This window comes from Sitophilus oryzae, unplaced genomic scaffold, assembly GCF_002938485.1.
Source record: "Sitophilus oryzae breed Bouriz unplaced genomic scaffold, Soryzae_2.0 scaffold_1499_pilon_pilon, whole genome shotgun sequence".
Lineage (NCBI taxonomy): Eukaryota > Metazoa > Arthropoda > Insecta > Coleoptera > Curculionidae > Sitophilus > Sitophilus oryzae.
In genome coordinates, this window is record NW_022146168.1 from 1,811,650 (window position 1) to 1,827,868 (window position 16,219).

The following is a 16,219-nucleotide window of genomic DNA, read 5'->3' on the forward strand; positions in this document are numbered from 1 at the left end:
TTTTGGCAAGCCACTTAGATAATACTTTCCAAAATTTTGGCCCAAAGTTTGTTTACCCGTGAATCACGAATTCTATTCGCTCGACTGCAACGGAGAACCCATTTTTACTCATCAACCAGGAATCCTGTTACACGACACTGTTTTTGACGTATAAATTACGTCATATTTGTCAGCAGTAAACAACCACAGCACAAAAACAGCAAGATTAATGCCTTTTTTGGTAAATTTTTATTAGAGTGATTTTTGTTTTCATACTGAGGTTATTTCATACTGTTCTAAAAAGCTCTGCATCAGATGGCTTGATGCTGTATACCTTTCCATTATACAGGGTGGTCCGAATTGTATTCGGAAAAATTCGGCAGCATATTCTGCAGATAAAAATAAGTAAAAAAAGTTCGTATAAATTTGTGTCCTAAAATACTTCGTTTCGGAAATACAGGGTGTAGAAATTTAATTTTATCTGGATTTTTTCCAAAAAATTTCTGAACTAACATCGATATTTGGATGAAAATTGGTGTTTTTTTGACATGAAAAATTTGATTTCGATATAAATATGGCTCCTACTTGTAGGGGGCGCCACCTACATGTCTTTTTAACTGTTTTGAAGATGAATAATTTTTCGTCCGTACCTGTATTAAACTACAGGGTGAAAAAATATAAATTTCCATTGTTAAAATAGCCATGACCAACCATTTTCTAGATATTTGGAATGGAAATTATCAATACAAGTCATCATTGAGAAAAATATACATGTTAACTAGACAGTTATTTGACTGAAATGATAAATTTGGAAACTTTTTAATATTTTTTTTTAAATATTAATCATAATTGTTTCTAGAAAAATTTTCTATTTCCAAATTTACTATTTCAGTCTAATAATTACCATATGATCGAAAAAAATGGCGTCCAGTTGGCTGGGAAATGAACATCGATGACATTTCTCATATAATTTTACATATAAAACGACAGCTATGTTCATTTCATAGCCATCTATGACGCCGTTTTTTTCATCATATTGTATCTAGTATAATATGTTTGTGTCAATGAAGACATGTATTGTTTATTTTGATTCCAAATATCAGGAGAACCATTACTCGTAGATTTTTACTAGAAGACAGAATTTTTACGTAAAGACAGTGAAAATATAGATTTTTTACTTAGTAGTGTAATACAGTTACGAACAAAAAGTTATTACTCTTCAAAACAGTTAAAAAATATGTAGGTGACGTTTCCTATAAGTACGAGTAATCAAAATCTCATGTCAAAAAATATCTAGACATCAATTTTATATTCAAATATGGATGTTAATTCAAAAAAATTGTTTAGAAAAAAACGAAATAAAAATGAAACTTTTACACCCTATACCTCGAAAACGAAGTATTTTAAAACATACATTTATACGAACTATTTCACGTATTTTGATCTGGCAGGTAAATCTGAAATTAAAATTATTAAATTATGGTATTTTTGAAATTGAATTTTGTAAGAAATACAATGGAGTTTAGAGCTCGCTTGTCCAGACTTTCCAAAATCTTCTGAGGAAAACCTAAAGATATCACATCATTACCTACTAGCCGAAAAAAAAATATTCTAAATTTTTTTCTAAGCCAGCTAGAATAAAAAATGTGACCTAGATTTATTTCCGAAAATCTAAATTTAAACGGTTTTCTGTGCGAGAACGATCGAGGAAAAATCCTTGAAACTACTTTTCAGCTTTTGATTTAGCTCGGTTTCTTTAAATTGCGGAAAGCATTAACGTCTCAGTGAAATTGTACTTCTTCGACGGACACTTAAAAGGCCCTTTAAAAGATCCAGCTTTCTAGTTTCCTCCGTAACGTAGGAATTTGTGATTTAAACGAACCTTTTAAATAATTAACGAAAATCTTGGGATGGGGTTTTATTTTTAATAATATTAACATTAAATTTTGTATCTTAATTACAGTTTTTTTTTGCAAAGCAACTGTTAAAATTGCCTTATATCTATAAAAAAAATAGTAGATAAAATAGTACTTTAACCGCAAGGGTAGATTAAATGATACTTTAACAGCGAGGATAGGTTAAAAACTTTATTTCTTCTCGCACGTTTTTTAATTGCTTCAATTTTTGAAAATTTTTGTATTCCTATTCATAAGTTATTCGGGATTTAAACGGAAGTAGTTTGGATATGGCGTTTGTCGCCTCAGCCTGAATATCTGTTGGTAATTTACTTATTTCGTTTTGAGCCATTTCTGGCCCCAATTCAATCAGCAATCGACACGAAAGAGAATTAAAAAATATTGACTCAAAACTGACAACTAAAGAGAAAGCTTTATTTATTTGTCAAATTACATAGAACCCAACGCCAACCCTGCATAATAATTCTTCTACTCGTAATAAATTCCTTGAAATAATAATTTCTGAATATTTTTTAAAACGTAACTCGCTACGGAAAAAAAAATATTGTTTTATACACGACGATAAAATTGCATTATCATCTCCCGAAATTAATGCAGTCGAATTAATTCGGTTGACGATAAAATACCATTTTATCGTCTTGTATAAAAAATAACTGTTAATTTACTTAAATACAAAATAAATTGAAACTAAAAACTACTTTTACTTTTTAGAAAAATTACACATCTTTGAACTAAAAAAACCGATACTTATTTAAAACATATTTAATATTTTTATCTCAAAATAAACTTATAGGGAGCAATCAACATTTATTGAAATAGTTGGCAATACTGTTCTAGGGAATTTTAGGATTAATGATTGGTACTACTTATGCTAAAAACAATTATAGATCGAAAAAAGTTTGCAAATTATGTCAATTCGTTAACGTCAACTTATATGGATTTGACTTTGTTATTTGTGAAATCAACATATTTTTCAATGTAAAAAATTACTATTCTTCAATACAACTATACAGGGTGAGTCTTAAATAAGTGCAAATATTTTCAGGGCTAGTAGATCTCGATAAAAGAAACATATTTTCTCTTTGCCGTTTTTCAAATAAGTCCAAAATAACCGAATAATTTAAGTTTGAAAATTTAAAAAAAAAGTTTTTTTTGGAAAAAATTTTGAGAGCCACCAGATTTTTTCAGTAATTTGTTCTTTTAATTTTAATCTACTATCGAGGTTGACACGTTTTTAAGATATATTTTTTCACTGAAAATTTAAAAATTTCACCTAAATGTTATTTATATACCCACCGCCACCCAAAGGGTAATGCAAAGGCGCGCTTCTTGTTTAATGGTAATAATGTTTTAAATGTAAATAGAAAAAGCTTACCTCTCTGATATTTAAATAGCATATTATTCTATTAAGTTATTATTTATTATATTCTTAACATGCAAGTCCTCCCTTATCTGTCCACAATACAGAAAACCAATGTGTTGCCATTTTCTTAAGCACTCACGAAACGTACGCAATGACCAACAAAATATATCTTTGGAAAATCACTTTCTTTAAGATATTTTGCACCTTTCTTATGCATTATATGGGAAGGAGTTTGCTTCTGTTGGCTTATTGTTCTAAAGACACTTGACTCTTGACTGATCTAATTGGGAAGCCAATCTTCGTGTGTTGATTGTTTTTTTTTCTTTAAATTATTAATAAAAAAATGTATCAACTTAAAAGCGCTTTGAAACTAGCAAACGCATTCACTTCGAATTTTAAAACTGTTTCAACTGTTTTATGGGTTTCACCTCCTCTACGATAGGGGCGCTTTTAGGCTTTAGAGGTGTGCTTAATAGTTCTTTTCAAAGATATTTAAACTCAACACCTAACCAAGTTTAAATATCTTTGGCTCTTTTCAACTAATTTGCGCAAACTAGTTTCAGAGATAAACACCTAGTTTATCTGTGCTACTTCATTTAGTTCTCACCAGAGACAATCCCACAAAATGATCGTTCTAATTGGTCGTTCGCAAACTTGATACCTCTATAAGTACAATTAATTTAGTCTTAAAACATCTTAAAACGTTCACCACAAAATATTTCATTTTACCTCTTCAAAAAAAAATCCTTTATGGGTATTTCGCCACTGCACTGCAAAAAAAATCTACAAAACTTTGTGTTTACAAAAAATAGTTATTTTTTGTAAACACTTCTGGCGTTAAATCTAAACGGACGCTGCTTGTCAGAAGTTATGTTTACAGTTATACAAATTTGTCTAACAAAGAAAAAAATGCTTAACGTTTCGGAAAGTCTATCTAAGTGGTCAGAAGCAAAAAAATACAAAGAATAAAGAAAAAAACTATTTAAAATATTTAAATTCAAACTATTATGAGAACACTTTAGTTTTTTTAAAGCAGATACGTCTACAAGAAACCGTTGACGGTCTGTTAAAATGACATTATATCAAGTTAAACTTCAAAATTAACAATTACTACCTGATAACAATTACTTAATAAGGTAAAACCAAAAAGCCCCACACTTTCTGTATGATTATTTTTAAGTTTTACGTATGTTATGTTTATTTATGTTATGTTCTTTAAAATCAAAGAAGCGATTACCATACATTACTAACATCTACAGATGCATGAGCAATACATTTATTTTTATTAGATTGTCTTAAAAAACCCTCTTTTATTTTTCTTTCAGAGGCTATCGCTTCTTTCATTATAATTTTGGCGTTATCAAAATCTACTCTGTGCCCTGTGTCCCATGCATAAAAAATGAAATAAAAAAAATAAATGCATGGAAAGAGATAGACTTTCCGAAACGTTAAGCATTTTGTTCTTTATTAGGCAAATTTGTATAACTGTAAACATAATTTCTGACAAGCAGCGTCCGTTTAGATTTAACGCAGAAGTTTTTACAAAAAATAACTGTTTTATTTTGTAGATTTTCTTGCAGTGCAGTGGCGAAATACCCATAAAGGATTTCTTTTTGGAGAGATGAATCCGCCACATAGATATAGACATTTTTTATAGTTCATTTTATATCTGCATAAGGATGCCCCTCTCTAATAAGATATTATGCCAAAATTGTCAACGACTTTGACAGTTGACAAAATAACAAATAACAAAACAATATTAACTATTTTAATTATAAAATGAACGAAGAATCGTTTTTAATTTTGTCTTTGTCTTGATAACAGCCGATAAATATTGAAATTTCTTAAATTTATTGCCAACCAAACGATCCAAATCAGAATAGCCAACTATTTTAATCATTGTTAGTTAGAAAAAATCATTAAAAGTCTGAATAATATTAAAATTATGTATATTCTTGAAGAAACAAAAAATAAAAAAAATACAGACTAATCAATTAATACTAAATTAGGTGACCCGCCTGGCATAAATACTTTTTCTACTTGAAAACATCGACGTAACAATTCTTATTTTAAAAATAGAGAAACACATTTTTTTGGCAAAGTAACAGGATACGAAGTGTATTGTGAATATTGAAAAAGGAGCACAACATATTTATGATCAATTGATACATCAAAACATGAACACGTGCTTATTTATGAAATGCTTTTTTGCTTATAAGATAATTCTGTACGGCCATAGGCTTAAAAAATAATAATCGAATGCAATATCTTATTGCATTGAATTTTTGCAAATCCTAAATAGCTATGAAACCAAAAAAAATAATTTTAAATAAAGTGGTAAAATTGCGTCCTTATTTTATAGGTGAAATGGCATTTGCAAGTTTAGGACCAGGAAATAAACAACCTTTTATTTAAAAAATTGCCTACCTTTCGACGTGTGTTTTCGTCTATATATCAAGAAAAAAAGAAGATGGAAATACGCTATACCGGGTGCGTCTCAAAAGTGGCTCACCCCTATAACTTTTTTTATTTTTTCAGATAAAAAAGCAAGTTTTGGTATGTTAGTATATGACATAAATTAGGATTGATTGACGTATTCAATTCTTTTCGGCCACTTCCTGTTTCACCGGAAATGACTACAATTTTTGATTTTTAAATGGCATTCTCGGTGTTTTTCTACTTTATTCGATAGAAAATAACACTCTTAATAGAATGGCATATCATATGTCAACTTTTGGCATTTTCAAATATGGTTTATTTGAAATTGCAACATGCAATTCATAACGACAATATGACTCGAAATACCAAGTGTGTGGTATCAAATTATTAGTAAAAAATGTTTTTTCAAAATATGCTAATGATCCACCTTCGTTCCATTTGAAAAGATTGAGATATATGATTAAAAATACGATTTGGGTATCTTTTAACCGGCCAGGACAAGACACTAAAAACATTAGACGATCCAAATATAAATATAATTTAGACGATCCAAATCAAATATATTTTTCCAAGGCTCCTTGAAATTTCATTCTATAGTGCCACGCGATATTAAATGAAAATTTATAAAGTTGACATATGATATATCATTCTATTCAGAGTGTCGCATTTTCTATCGAATAAAGTAAAAAAATACCGAGGGTGCCATTTAAAAATCAAAAATTGTAGTCATTTCCGCTGAAAGAGGAAGTGACCGAAAACAATTGAATACGTCAATCGAGTGTAAAAATTAAGTTTTTTGAATTTAAATATTTATAAGTGTATTTTAATACTAAAATAAAAATCTCTTATCTAGTTCAAGAGAAGAAAAGTAATACTCTTTTTGGTAGTATTTATGATAGACACATACCGTATAATCGAAAAATCGGCGTCAAGATGGTTTGGAACTGACAATCGATGACACTCCATATACATAATGAGTCTTAAATAAGTGCAAATATTTTTAGAGTTAGTATATTTCAACCCCAGAAACACGCCATGAGATTTTTTTCGCGCAAAAAAAAATGAAATTTTGATTTTTTAACACAAAAAACATAATATCTTCATAATATGGCAACATAGGTGGAACATTAAATTTACAGATCCAGTTGCTCTCAAAATTTAAGCAAAATTTTTTTATTATTTTTAAACTAAATTAATCGGTTATTTTGGATTTATCTGAAAAACGGTAAAGAGAAAATATGTTTCTTTTATCGAGATCTACCCAGCCCTGAAATTATTTACTTATTTAAAACTCACCCTGTATATTTTATATATAGAATGAAAGCGATTTTGATTTCCAAGCCAAAATTGACGCAGTTTTTTTCGATTGTATACTATATTTATTGAGATATGCAAAAAATATAAAAAAATCTTAATTTAAAGACTATACATCGGAAAAAATGATAAAGGAATAAAAACAATGGACAACAAACTCACTAATTTTCTGTTACAAAGTTTTTACTGACGTGAGCACTTTTAGTTAAAAAATGTATGTATTCTGGACAAGATTTAAGTGAATTTAGTAGAAAAATATATTAAAATAAAACTAGATATAGATATAGGCATCGAAAAACTCTCCTTCGAGTTAAAGACTTTTGGAACTGGCGGTGATACTTTATTAAGGAACTTTATTAGTATATAATTAGTATATTATTTATTAAGATATGTGAAAGAAGATGAAAAGTTTTATTTATATATTTTTAAGACTACAACTGGGAAAAAAATAAAGACGGAAAAAAGCAATGAAAAATAAAACTCTAATTTTCTGATTACAAAGTTTTTACTTACGTGAGCACTTTTAATTAAAAAAAAAGTCAAGATTTAAGTGTATTTGGTAGACAAATATACTAAAATAAAGCGAGCTAGGCATCGAAAAACGGTCCTTCGAGTCAGAATAAAGTAAGAAAGGGAAAAAGAGCATATTGAAACTGTTGCGGTACTATTTTTGGCGGCGGCCGCGTCCACTGGCAAAATGGGGCGTCGCGACGCTCTCGCTCTCTTTGGCCTCCCACCGACGCCGCGACGACGCCGCCTATGTCTTATTTTGGACGAGAGAGTTGCGACTGCGTCGCCCCATCGGCCCGAGCCATACATGGACGGTACGCTCTATTTTGGGCGGCACAGGCAGTCGCCCGACCATAGGCGGAGTTGATTGGCACCCCTAAAAACAACAGGGGGTTGAAATACCCCAATAAAATAATAGTTATTTTTTATACAAGACGATAAAATGGAATTAATTTCGGGAGACGATAATGCAATTTTATCGTCGTGTTTAAAAAAATATTTTTTTTCCATAGCGAGTTACGTTTTAAAAAATATTCAGAAATTATTATTTCAATGAATTTATTGCGAGTAGAAAAAATATTGTGCTAGGTTGGCGTTAGTTTCTATGTAATTTGACAAATAAATAAAGCTGTCTCTATAGTTGTCAGTTTTGAGACAATATTATTTAATTCTCTTTCGTGTCGATTGCTGATTGAATTGGACCCAGAAATGGGTCAAAACGAAATAAGTAAATTACCAACAGATATTTAGGCTGAGGCGACAAACGTCATATCCAAACTACTTCCATTTAAATCCCGAAAAACTTATGAAAAGGAATACAAAAATTTTCAAAAATGGAAGCAATTAAAAAACGTGCGAAAAGAAAGATCAAGTGAAAACATACTTTTAGCATATTTTTCTGAAAAATCAAAGAAAATGCAGCCGCCCAGTTTATGGTCGTACTATTCAATGCTAAAAAGTACAATACTGGTCAATGAAAACATTGATATTTCAGGGTTAAGGATAAGCTATACCGTTTAAATTTTCGTAGTAGTATAGTAACAGCTAAACTTTGTAGATATAGCAAGCTCATAGCTTTCTTGAAGCAGTCATGTAGTGATTACAAACCGAAAAAGTCAAAAATTTTAAACCCAGAAGATCTGAAATTTCTTTGCACTGCTTTTTTGCATTTGATCTACCCTTGCGGTTAAAGTACTATTTTATCTACTATTTTTGATAGATATAAGGCAATTTTAACAGTTGCTATGGAAAAAACTTTTTTCTCAGTACTAAATTGTTAGATTAAAATTTTTGAGGTTTTGTTTCCAGAACTATTGTGATATATACTCTTCTGATCTCTAGATTATATTCTTCTCTCCTATCCTTTTCAAAAAGACTAGCAACTAGAGACTCAACCCTTGATATAGCTTTTTGTTGATAGTCTATTATGCCTAGTACAAAGACACGCACATTTGCCAAGCTGGCGTACTGACATAAACCATTTTCTGTCGTTTCTCCTTCAAATTGACAAAATTCAATCTCATCATCTTTAGATATAGCTTTTTAAGCTTACTTTTATACCTTTTAATCGACCCACTACAGCTTTGACAGTCTTTCCGTCTTTGCTTAATAGTCTGCTGTGAATTTTAGTGAATATTCTACTACACAGACGACTTTTTGACCTGTCTCTGCTTTGATGAATTTTTCCACCATTTTAGAAATATTCTGGTTGAACGGCATGATACAAAGAAAACACGGTACGATCGATAGCAGCTCCAATTTCGTCTAGGTTGCGCATATCACCTGTGACGTCACTACGCCATACAAAAAAGCCGTATTGTTTAATTGCCATCAATAAAAAAAGACCTATAATAGGGCAGAATTAGGACAAAACCTCAAAAGTTATGTCAAATCATGAGCGTGCCGACCAATGATGCCGATATCACCTATGACGTAGTGACCAACCTGCGCAATATTTGTTTTCTTTGTATCATGGTTGAACGGTGTGTTCTTTCCTGCCTTAAAATAAATTGATATTTTTCACTGTTTTATTTTATTACCTTTTTTCTAATAGCAGTATGTCATATATTTTTTCTAATAGCAGTATGCCATGAAAAAGTTGACAGAGAAAAAAACAATTTTCTTTTCAGTCAACATAGCCTGACATAATTGTCAGTGTCATATATTTTCTCGTTAGACGGACTATAGGAAATGTGTTTGGAATCATTTGCTTGTAAAGAAATTCGTATAATCAAAAAAAATAAGATTCTATTTAACATGTTTTTAAACTGGAAATGAGAAAAAGCGCTGCACAGACTATTCCTGACAGATAAATTCCTGGCACAATATCTTTCCAAATTTGTACACTTCACACAAAACCAATTTTAAAATAAACAAGAAAAACTACAAAAAAAAAACAAAAAAAGTCCAGCAAATCCACAAATATTCAAATTACTATCAAATGTGTCAAGTGAAACATAAAAAACTGTCAAAAAATTACTTTCAAGCCTGAGATTCTAAGATTTACAATAATCTTACTGTAAATAATATCTGTACCTTAGTGATGGGTTCATTTCTTGAAAAAAAGTGTGGATATTTTCACCGCTGAAAATTATACAATAAAGAATACCTAAAAAAAGGAGATTTTTGATTAATTCAAGATTTATCAACATTCATGAGACACGGGTCACAGTTTGAGTTTAACAAGGTAAAAATTATAATACAAGAACTAATTAATCGAGTCAAATATAAATAAATTATACTGTTCAGTTTTTTTAAGTAAAACCAAAAATTTACTTACATCTTACATCTAGGTAATTATTGTTTGCAGATAGTAATCGTTAATGTAAAGTTTGCTTTAATGTAATGTCAATATTCCAGAACTTCAAAGGGTTGCTGTTCTCTAACTAGTTATACAGGGTGAGTCTTAAATAAGTGCAAATATATTCAGGGTGGTAAATCTCGATAAAAGAAACTCAAAAAATATTTTCTCTCTACCGTTTTAATTTGAAAATTAAAAAAACTGATTTTGTCCTTAAATTTTGAGAACCACTGGATCTTTTCCGGATTTTCTTTCTTGTAAATTTAATCTACTACCTATGTTGCCATATTATCAATAAATTATGGTTTTTAACTAAAAATTTAAAAAATTTTTTTTAAAAATTTCAAATTTTTTTTTGGCGAAAAAACCTCGTAGACGGTCGAAATATACTATCCCTAAAAATATTTGTACTTATTTAAGAATCTCCTTGTATATATTTTTATTGCTTCTGAAAACTGAAAAAGATATACCTCATGAAACGTTATTTTGTTGTCGCTTAGGCAAATTTGTTTTACGGGTAACAAGCCACAAGCTAGTTTTCTTTTGAATTCTACCCAGATCACAAAGACAAGAAAAATCCCATTCTACAAATAATCAGGGTGATGCACTAAGACAGACTTAAGACTAAGACAAAACGGTAATTGGAAAGATGTTTTTAACAAAAAATGCTCTTCATTTTACGTCAAAGTATCTTGCCTAGTATGATACAAAATACTAGGCTACATAATATCGATATTTACAATAGAATCTTTTAATTATCACCTAAAAACTTAAGTGTACATCGTAAAATAAATCGTCAATTTCCGCTTTTTAAATATAATTCGAATATTAAATAATATATCAACGGTACAATTGATTTCATATTGGATAGTTAACGCTCAATCATAGGCGGAGAGATCGGTCGGAAAAATTGGGGGTTGAAAAAATTTGAAAATAAGAAATTAGAATTGGAAGGTTATTTTATAAAAAAGTGTCCATTTTTAATACACTAATTGTCTATTGCATTTCATATAATTTTTTCAATTATTTTATTATTTAAAAATATTTTCATAAACAAAAATACGAATATATAAATGCAACTTTGCTGCTATTACTACAAGAAGTCTTATATAGGTATAGAAAAAATGTTAAAATGTTGTAGAGAAAGAATTTAAAGAAATTAATGTTCTTGCTATAATTTGTTATAATATGTAAGTTTTTATATGTATGTATGTTTATTAAAATAAATTATTACTAATTTAAATAAATTTTATATTTAAAAAAAATTAAATATTTTTTAAAAAATACTTAGATTAAAACAGCTAACTAGTATGAAAAATGTAAATTAATAAAATAAATGTAAAATAATTACAAAAAATATTAATTAATATTTTACTATTTTTTAGAATAATTATGAAAAGAATAGATATAATATTATACCGAAAACCTCTGTATTTCACTGCACCTACAGGTATTTTTTAGGTATATCGGTATGCAGATCGAACGTAAAGGGTAAGCCAGGCCGCGTTTAGGCCGCATGGCCATTTTCGGCACGCGAGCGGTCCGCCGTCGCGACGCGTGGGCCCGGCGCCGCTGCGCCCCCCAACTATAAAACCGTCCGCGAGCGCTTCACTGCCTCAGTCGCATTCAAGCTTTTCAGCTGTACCTAATTTCTGTCTAGTGAGCAGTAGTGTACGACCACATCAGACAACATGTGTGACGACGATGTTGCGGCTCTTGTCGTTGACAACGGTTCCGGTATGTGCAAGGCCGGTTTCGCCGGAGACGACGCTCCCCGCGCCGTCTTTCCCTCAATCGTCGGTCGCCCCAGGCATCAGGGAGTGATGGTCGGTATGGGTCAAAAGGACTCCTACGTCGGCGACGAAGCCCAGAGCAAAAGAGGTATCCTCACTTTGAAATACCCCATCGAACACGGTATCATCACCAACTGGGATGACATGGAAAAGATCTGGCACCACACCTTCTACAACGAACTCCGTGTCGCCCCAGAAGAACACCCAGTCCTTCTTACTGAAGCTCCCCTTAACCCCAAGGCCAACAGAGAAAAGATGACCCAGATCATGTTTGAAACCTTCAACACCCCCGCTATGTATGTCGCCATCCAGGCTGTACTCTCCCTGTACGCTTCCGGTCGTACCACTGGTATCGTCTTGGACTCCGGAGATGGTGTCACCCACACCGTACCCATCTACGAAGGTTACGCCTTGCCCCACGCCATCCTCCGTTTGGACTTGGCTGGTCGCGACTTGACCGACTACCTCATGAAGATCTTGACCGAAAGAGGTTACTCATTCACCACCACCGCTGAAAGGGAAATCGTACGTGACATCAAGGAAAAACTCTGCTATGTCGCCCTGGACTTCGAACAGGAAATGGCCACCGCCGCTGCCTCAACCTCCCTCGAAAAGAGCTACGAATTGCCTGATGGACAGGTCATCACCATCGGTAACGAAAGATTCCGTTGCCCTGAAGCCCTCTTCCAACCTTCCTTCTTGGGTATGGAATCTTGCGGTATCCACGAAACCGTCTACAACTCCATCATGAAGTGCGACGTTGACATCCGTAAGGACTTGTACGCCAACACCGTCCTCTCCGGTGGTACCACCATGTACCCCGGTATCGCCGACAGGATGCAAAAGGAAATCACCGCCCTCGCTCCCTCAACCATCAAGATCAAGATCATCGCTCCCCCAGAAAGGAAATACTCCGTATGGATCGGAGGATCCATCTTGGCCTCCCTCTCCACCTTCCAACAGATGTGGATCTCCAAACAGGAATACGACGAATCCGGCCCTGGCATCGTCCACCGCAAGTGCTTCTAAGCGCCTTCCAGCTGCTGCATTTTATTTACCATTACCTATACAATCATCATCGACATATGTTGTGCGACGCTGCATTCCAACAAGCAGTACCGAGAAAATGCGACCGTGGTTATACTGCCAGACAGACTTTTTATTTTACTTTTACAAGAACACCTTGTATATATCTTATTTAACATCTTATATTATATTTTACAGTTTTATTTGTTAATATTTAATGTAACTTAATTATTTTATTACTTAGGCAGGTCAATAAAAACCTATCTATATAATAAAACACACCTGCCTTTTGATTTTTCTCTCTGAATTTTTTACCACCCCAAATGTGTTATTAAGTATATATTATTATTATTATATGTTTCATTTTTTTTAAATAAAAAACTTTTTTGAGTTATATATTAGTATCTGAATGTGTTTTCCTACCCAAATCCCTGTCGAAAAAAATACAAAATTCGCCACCAGGGGGCGCCAGCATCGATAGAAAGTTTCCAAAAATAGAGACGAGTGCCTCATAGATGACTTAATATGTCCATGTATGAAGCGCGCGGGAGGTGGGGTCCATGTCTAAAAACGTCACTGGTATTTATAAACGAAAACTGGAAATAGCTGCGGGTCTCTGGCAGTGGTATCCGGGTTATTTCTGGCCGAGAATCGCTTATAAGGTATGGCAAGCGGTCCGGCGATCTTCGGAAAACAAACAGATCGGATAGTTTTAGTTTGGGGGTCTCCAGATTTTCGGAGCCGCACCTTTCCAAGCTTGGGTAGAGGATATTCTCGACTCGATTGTTTCGGGCTTTGAATCTCCTACTCTTTTTTTAATGTTGTATCGGTTTTCACTGGACTTAAGTCAACTTCTTACAGTTTTACATAACTTTTATAAGTAACTGTTCAATAATATCCTCTCCTCGTTTATTATAAACTGTCTTTCTTTTTTTTAAATGTTTCTTAACTTATTTCTGTTCTATGAAACTTATAAGATTTTTTGTTGGACTGACTTTTCAATAATATGAACTTCTCAATTATTTTATTTCTTATTGAACTAAAAGCTTCATTTAGAACCTCGCAATTAGTGGAATAAATTAGTGGTTTCAATTACACTTTATACTTTTTAGTTTACGATTATTCACAATGTCTAAAAAATACAATTAAAATTAATACAATATCCTAGCAACAGCTTGCGTTAGTCAGTTGTATCCATAGACGAAGCCTAATATTTAGATTATAAAACAATCAACTTTTGATTTTTAACCACAATTGCTCTTGACGGAAGATAATTAAAGGCCAAAATAACATTTCTCGCAAATTTTGAAGTATAATTCTGAATGCTTACATTGAAATTAAAGGAACAACCTTATACGCTAAATAAAACCACTAATTTATTCCAATTGCGAGGGTTTGAATGAAGCTTAATACCGTATGATAAAAAAACGGCGTCCAGTTGTATGGCTTCGAAATAACGATCGATAACATTCCCCATATAAATTTACATATAAAATAACAGCGATTTTCATTTCAGAGCCATCGCTGACGCCGTTTTTTTCTCGATCATATTGTATAAGCTTATATCGTCTTGATTACGCTAACCATAAATAGAGTCATGACTCCCTTGCGACATTATTAACGGGAATTAAGATCATAATTTCATCTACCTTTTATAGGTAACCACCATAAAATACAATTGAGATTTTGAGTAATAATATAAAATGAAAAGTAGTTGAGTAGACATCGGCTATTGAAACGATGAATATGTTTTATACAAAATGGTCTGCGAGAAAATACGTGCTGTGTATTAAAGTGTGATGTCCCTAAACAATTAAAATAATAGTTTTAATATGTGTTATTGTACTTTGTCCAGTTTTTAACAATTTTAATTCTGTAGGAATCTACGTTCAAGGGACTTGAAAAAGACATAAACTGTCGAAACGTCGCGTCGCAATAAAAATAAAATAATGAACAAAATCCAGTAACATCTTTGCAACCCTAACGACCAAAAGCCAAGAATAAAAATAAAAAAATAAAATGAAAATAGACAGTCATCTAACAACTCTAATAATTTATTTAACTCATTTATTTTATCATTAATGTCACATACAGGGTCCGGCAATAATGTGTCGGGCATCTGTAGCTCTTATAATACAAAAGTTAGGAATCTTGTTTATGTGCAGACTTAAAGTATATATTAAGATGAATTTTAAGAAAATATTTAACTTCTACAGGGTGGCTCAAAAAAGTGTGAGTGGATTGGGACGATTTTTTTAAATAGAACAAACACCCTGTATATAATTTAATTTTTGGCTTCCTTTTTGACCACTTTACATAATTCTATGATATTATTAAATATATTTTGATAGATTCAAAGGTATTCGTAAATAAATAAAAAAGTATGTTTTTCAGTCTTTTCTAAAAAAAAATTAAAAATACAATAAATGTCCCGAAATTAAAACTATATTAGGTATTTACTGCAGCTGGTCTGTACTTAATTTGCTAACAATATCGTAATCTTAAAGCTTACGGAGTATTCAAAATTCTATGCCCAAACTTTGTAAATTAAAAAATTGCTTATCTTTGTTTTTTATAATAAATAGAACACCCTTTATATTATTATTTTTTGTTAGATGGAGGATTAAACAATAAACATTTTTTTGTATTTAAAGTATTTTAAAAATTTTAGCGGTTTCGCAAATATTCGCGGTTTTATTATTATTCTATATTATGTTTCATTCTCCATCTAACATAGAAATAATATACAAGGTGTTCTATTAAAAAAAACGAAGAAAAACTATTTTATATTTTAGAAAGTTTGGCATAAAATTTTGAACACCCTGTATGGTTTAAGATTACGATATTTGTAGCAAAGTAAGTACAGACCAACAACAGTACCTAATATAGTTTTGATTTCAGGACATTTCTTGTATTTTTAATAATTTGTTTAAAAAGGCTGACAAAATTAATGTAGTTTCTCATATATGTATATTTGTTAACATCTATGAAACTGTCAAAATATATTTAATAATATCTTAGAATTATGTAATAATAAATGCAATAATACACAAGGTGTTTCATTTAAGAAATATCATCC

General features: G+C 31.6%; 2 protein-coding genes across 2 annotated transcripts in view; both read left to right on the forward strand.

The window, feature by feature from the left end:
* Positions 1-16,219, forward strand: part of LOC115877828 — a 298,544-nt gene that overhangs the window by 207,737 nt on the left and 74,588 nt on the right. The gene's annotated exons all lie outside the window — the stretch shown is intronic.
* LOC115877832 (actin, muscle) lies at positions 11,923-13,433 on the forward strand. Its single transcript, XM_030894159.1, has one exon. The coding sequence runs from the start codon at positions 12,013-12,015 to the stop codon at positions 13,141-13,143; it is 1,131 nt and encodes a 376-aa protein (XP_030750019.1). The 5' UTR covers positions 11,923-12,012; the 3' UTR covers positions 13,144-13,433.

Excerpts from the sequence above, each read along its gene's own strand:
- LOC115877832 (XM_030894159.1), top strand. The coding sequence starts at position 12,013 with ATGTGTGACGACGATGTTGCGGCTCTTGTCGTTGACAACGGTTCCGGT.